Genomic DNA, 6,298 nt, shown 5'->3' with positions numbered 1-6,298 from the left:
GGTGTTATCATTCATTCATTTAACAAATATTTATTGTTTGCCTACTATATGCAAGGTACAGATCTAGGAGTTTTTATTATATTGGTTAACAAAACAAGATCATTTTTTCTAGTGGATCTTACTTTCTAGCATGGGGGAAAGAAACACTTAAAAAATCTGACAAATGAAATATTTAGTATATTAGAAGTTTGCAAGTGTTATAGGAATTAAAGAAAAAAAGAAAGCCATGCAGGGTAAAAGAGGTTGGGAGTGCTAGGATAGAGACAGACTGCAGTATTAAATAGAGGGTCACTGCAGGCCTCACTGGAAAGGTTGATGATAGTTAAAACCATGGGAAAAGATTGTTGTATAGGGCAGTGGTTCTCAAAGTGTGTTGCCAGACCAGGAGAATCGGTATTACCTGGGAACCTGTTAGAAATGCAGACTCTCAGCTTCCACCTTGCACCTATCTGTTGCTGTGTAAAATTACATGTATATGTATCCATATTCCAGGTAAATTGAAGTGAGACTAGCTAGCTGATATCAGCCAGAGTTGTTGAGGAATAAGGATATTCTAACATTCTAGCAATTTGGTTTAATGTGTTAGCACTATTGTTGGTATCAAGAGAAGATTATTTTCCTGGGGTCTCTTCTTCTCACGCAATTGATAATTTTGTTTTCTCTCAATATTATACGCAGGTCCATTTCCCCTTTTGTATAACAAAAGCACCTCAATTACTAAACCAGTGTGTATGTGTGTGTGTGTATGTGTGTTTTGCTAAATAACCCCAAGGCATATGCATTCTATTCCTTATTTGTTGATTGTTTGTTTTATATTACGATCAAATCTATTCTGTAACATAACATTTGGTTATAAATAGCATGAAGTAATTGAAGTTAATCATCCACCTTCTAGTTATGACATAAGCTAACTCGGAAATTTACCTTTAATAGAAAGTATGCCAGTGCACATGTAGGTTCTAACTGACATAAGTTGTATTTTAAAACTTCATTTGTAATTCGGTTGTTTGAAACTCTGAAAATATTTTCTTGAAAAACAATATTGCAGATGTACTCAAGTTCTCTGGTTAGCCTCAGTGTAGTTAACTATAGGGCCTCGTATCATAAAATCTGATAATAATATGTAAGTAACCATTTTTACAATGGGAAATATGTTTCAGGTCCTGTATCAGGGAGCCAGAGAAAGGTATCACACTTCTTTCCTCCCTCCCTGCCCTGTTGACTTTATGCCCCATGGAGATAACAGGGTTGGAATTCAATGACTGGCATTCCTAAAGTGAGGGGGAGGAAAGCTTTGGTTTCTATGGATGGTCGTAGCAGGCATTCTGGGTGGGAAGAGGAAGTGGAATCTATTAGCAGTGATCATTTCATGTCTATGGGAAGTCAGGAATCTAAAGTAGAATATAGTCTCTGTGAATGTACATAAATAAGTGCAAATGTTACAAGGTCAAAATAAGAATCTAGGTCAGGTTTTTGCCTATATTTAACATCTTTTGATGTTAAAATATATGTACAATTTTTAAAAAGTGTTTTTCTACTTGAGCATTTTTTAATATTATTTTTATAGCAATTTGATAAAAACTTCCTGTTTGCTTTGAACTTTATCATTTGTTCTAGACCCTTTTTGTAGCTTATTTTCATATTTAAGTTACTGTGATCAAAAGAAATGCAGTCACAGTTGAATTTTATAGTACATAGTAAGTGTTCATCATAGATACTTAAGCAAGGATTCCACTTACAGGGATAAAATAACTTTCAAAAAATGTTTTCTTTTGTTTCCTTAGGGCAAAGCTGTTGGGGTGACTATTGGCTGCATTCTAGGAATGTTTCCTTTGATTTTCTTGGGAGTAGGTGAAGAAGATGAAAAACTGGAAAAGAAAAATTAACCCTCTTAGAGAACCTATAAAAATGTAAACTAATGTACCTCAATTATTAAATATGCTGTCACAACATTTAGGAATTAAGACAGTAACAGTGTATAGATATGGGATCAAATAATTCAGCATGTATTATGGAAAACACTAACTTATTGTGGCTTGGTTTTCTTAGGACATCTTTTTAAAAAAACTGTTTATCATTAAGTGTAAATTGTTGAAATGCTTTTTCATCAGTGGCAGTCAACATTCTACCTTTTCCTTCTCTTTCTTTATATATCAAAATATTACTTAAAGTGTCAGTCATTGATGTACTGTAATGACTTGGGGTTTGCTTATTTGTTACTTAACATGTGTACTTGCATGAAAGCATTTCTGTTGTTCCCTATAGTTACAATTCAATCTTAAGATTTTTCCAAATTACTTAGGATGTCTAATGTCAGTTGAAGATTTTTTTACTATCCTTTTGGCAATGAATTTTGTACTGTTTCACAGTAAACATTCACAATCATGTAATTGCACACATTTTTTTAACTCCCATATCTATTCAAATTGGATGCAAACTTTAAGTATTTTAAGTCTCTATTACTCATTTTCATTTTATGACTTTACTATTTCAAGAACCAAAGGTTCATCAGAATGAGCAATTATGTGGTCTCCCTACTACATAAAACCATGTATGTTAAGTGTATTATTTATAATTGAGGTTTTAACTTTTAATGTATCCATTTTGAATAATTACGTGGTTCCTGAGAGGAAGAAAATGATTATTTTAGGGTATTTTTAATGGAGATTGTGGAATTGGGTTAACTTAGGGGTTTGACATGACACTTGGAAATGAAGAGGCTAAAAAAAATTTTTGTTTGAGAAATAGAAAATGAGAACTGTCAAGAAAGTTTATGGTATAAGTGGTAAAGTTGAAGTGATGTTTATAAGGTTAATGAGATATAAATTATATTGTTTGGGAAGGAGTTTTTTCCCCCAAAGTGTCTTCTCGACTGAAGTGAATGAGTCTGAGTACTTATAATCCTGATGCCATTATAGCTTGTTTAGTGAATTTTATTTCTGGATAACTTCTTTTGAGGTGAAAACTAAATATTTTATATTTTGCTTTTTGCTGTAGATAGTCTAGTAGTCAAAAGTTACATGAGTTGAAATCCTCTCCTTTTTTGATCATTTTTCTTCTTTTGTGGTGTTTAAATCATATTCTAGGTTAAAGTTACTTATTTCCAGTCTTGTATATCTGATTTAAGTTAACCATGTATGAATCATAAATTTTAATTTTATGAACCCTTAAAGATTTTTAGCATGTGGCCTGTTACACATGCTAAAAAATTACTCTTACTTGTTTGTAAGAGTAATTAAACACATTATGGAGGAGAAAAACTGAAATTAAAATTACACTTTGGGTCACTGCAATCATTGGTAAATAGATGCAAAAGAAGGGAAACTTACAAGATGGCTGTCTTCACAGCTACCTCATTTGGAAGTTTTATTTGCATGTATTTACTTCGAGCTCTTATTTTTAGAGGAGCTGTTTTTCCCCACAAGGCAATTTGTCATAAATTCTCTTCTGTGCACTTCAAAGTAATTTAGTGCTATCCTTTAATTATAGATTTTTGAGAGAAATAAGTAAATAAGTCATAAACTATAGAAATAAATATATGCGATTCTTATTGTGTAAAATATGACACAGTCTTGATTGGTCAAATTAGAATCATAGAATTTGCTATCATAAACAGGATTGTGGTTTGTATCTTCCACATAATACCACACACACCAAAAAATTATTTTTATTATTTCAGATGAGAAGATTAGAGTGCTTATTAAAAGATTTTTGTAAATGTTTATGCGCTTTTGTCCCTAACTTATATATTGCCAGTCCTTTCTGTTTTCTAAAAAAGCATTTTATTGTGGTGCTTAAATTTTCTTATTAATTAAATCCCATATCCAGAGACTTGCCTGTGAGTTTAGAAAGGGCTTTTGATTATTGGTTTGTTTTGTTTTGTTTTTGTTTTTTGCTGTTGAAAATAACCCAGTCCTACAGAATCTTTCAGTTTGGCTTAACATCTGCAGAATTATTTAAGATGTCAAAATATGGAAATTCAAACCTTCATATTGAAAGATATTTTAATTTATAGACACAATAAAAATTTTCATCATTCAGGTAATTACTTTTCAAGAAATAATAAAGCCCTTTTGTCCTTAACCTAAGGTACACATTTTTTCAAGATCTTATTCTACACTAATATGATGATTTGCACAAAGTGATTTCTGAAAAGTTGTTCCTTAAAGATAATTACGTCATACAGTCGATTATTTTGTTACTTTTCACAAAGAAACTTATTTCAGATTGAAACTGGAATTCTTATTTCTCATATTAGCTATTTCTTTATTGGCAGCACTATTACCGTGGTTAAATGCAACATGAGTTATGTGCATACTGTTCGTTTGAAATTTATGTTTTTCGTGTATTATGATTTATTGACATGTTGATGCATGTAAATTGGGTGCGTTTTGTTGCCACTGTATGTTAAATGGTGACCAATGTTTTTACAAAAGAATTGAACAACAAAAAAAAATCTTTTAAGAAATTTGGAATGTGGTTTTGATTTTGAAATTTGATTTTCTTCCTAATCTTGGAAGGCCCTGGTTATTGTGTCACTAAAGGAAATAAGATTAATAGATGCAGATTCGTTACAGGGCATTAGCAGTGTCACTGAGACAGTAAAATGGAACTCTACCATCTCACTGAAGTCCACACTTGAGATACAACATTACAGATTATGAGAGAGGAATGATCCCACATTGGGATAATTTAATCTTTAATAGGATGCCAAAAAAAGCTGTCCATAAAGAGATTGGCATAAATTACACTGATAGGTATTTATAGCAGAGCTGTCTAAACCTTCTATATAATAATGCCTCAGTTACTTTACTCCTTTTCTCTGGAAGGTGAACCTCGAAGATAATGGAAGTGTATGTTTTACAACAAAAGTTTGTCTAAACCATTTTGAAGTAAATCTAATTTTAGAATTATATTTTCTTGCCATCTTAAAAAAGTGTATTAAATGTGATCTTTTTCTTACTGGGCTAAGCATCATTTTCATGGATATAATTATTGTGCTTTAATGCAGTGCCTTTGGAATCTGATTTTTATAGTTTGATTTTCCTTCCATTTTTTTTTTGCTACTCTCACTCCTGGCAACTACTTTGTCTCTCTAATTTGCTGCTTTTCAGCTGTATGAACTTGGAAATTAAATAGCCAGTTTTATCATAAATTATTTGGGAAATATTAATAAATTGGCCATGGAGCCTGAGTGATATGGTGACAATGATTATAAATATAACGTTAGACCCCTTTTATTAAGCACTTATTTATTCCTATGTACTGTGATATCTTACACACATTATCACATTTAATTACTTTAATAACAATGTTAAGTTGGTGCTGTTATCCCTATTTGAGTAACTTGAGACATAGAGAGGTTAATTTGCCCACAATGTCACCACTAATAAATGGACTGGAATCCACCTTTGTCCAAGAGTAAAGCCTATATTCTTAACTTCGATGCAGTTGGGACATCAGTTGCATGAACTGTAACATCTATTCTCTGCTTAGGTTCCTTTTTGCTTCTATATCTATGAAATTCAGTAGAAACTTAGCATTTGTTAAAATTCAGTAGAGACTTAGCATTTGTTAATATACATTTATATAGTGCTTTACCACTAATAAAATATTCGGATGTTAGACATAAATGGGGTTTAAGAGAAGTAGTTGAGTCAAAGAAAACTGTTAGGTAGTTAAGATTATTTTCCTTTTTTTTATTGAGGTATAATTGACATACAACATTATTTTAGTTTCAGGTGTTCAAAATAATGATTTGACATTTGTATACATTGCGAAGTGACCACTACACTAAGTCTGTTTACCATCTGTCACCATACAAAGTTACTAATATTTTTTCTTGTGATGAGAACTTTAAGATTTATTTTCTCAACAGCTTTCAAATTTACAATATGATAATATTATTGACTGTAGTCATCACACTGTACATTACATCCCTATGACTTATTTATTTTATAACTGGAAGTTTGTACCTCTTGATCCCCTTCACCCACTTTGCCTACCTCCAACCCCCTTTCCCTCTGGAAACCACCAATGGTTTCTATATCTATGAGATCTATTTTGTTTCATATATAAGTGAAATCATACAGTATTAGTCTTTCTCTGTCTAACTTATTTTAGTATAATACCCTTAAGTTCCATCCATGTTGTCAAGAATGACAAGATTTTTTTTTTTTATGGCTAAGTAGTATTCCATTGTACATATATAGCACATCTTTATCCATTCATCCATTGTTGAAGGTTACTTCCATATCTTGGCTATTGTAAACAATCCTGCAGTGAACATAAGGGTGAA

General features: G+C 31.7%; 1 protein-coding gene across 1 annotated transcript in view; it reads left to right on the top strand.

Annotated features, from left to right (window-relative positions):
• The window catches only part of TMEM65 (transmembrane protein 65), a 48,195-nt gene extending 43,720 nt beyond the window's left edge, over window positions 1-4,475 (top strand). Inside the window, exon 7 of the mRNA XM_011360788.2 lies at window positions 1,785-4,475. Coding sequence (XP_011359090.1) covers window positions 1,785-1,886 — 102 coding nt within the window. The 3' untranslated portion in view covers window positions 1,887-4,475. The remainder of the gene's footprint in view (window positions 1-1,784) is intronic.
• The last annotated feature ends 1,823 nt before the right edge of the window (window positions 4,476-6,298 follow it).

The sequence above is a fragment of the Pteropus vampyrus genome, unplaced genomic scaffold, assembly GCF_000151845.1.
Source record: "Pteropus vampyrus isolate Shadow unplaced genomic scaffold, Pvam_2.0 Scaffold59, whole genome shotgun sequence".
NCBI classification, from domain to species: Eukaryota; Metazoa; Chordata; class Mammalia; order Chiroptera; family Pteropodidae; genus Pteropus; species Pteropus vampyrus.
Note: the sequence above shows the minus strand (reverse complement) of the source record. Positions and strands in the feature narration are given on the sequence as shown.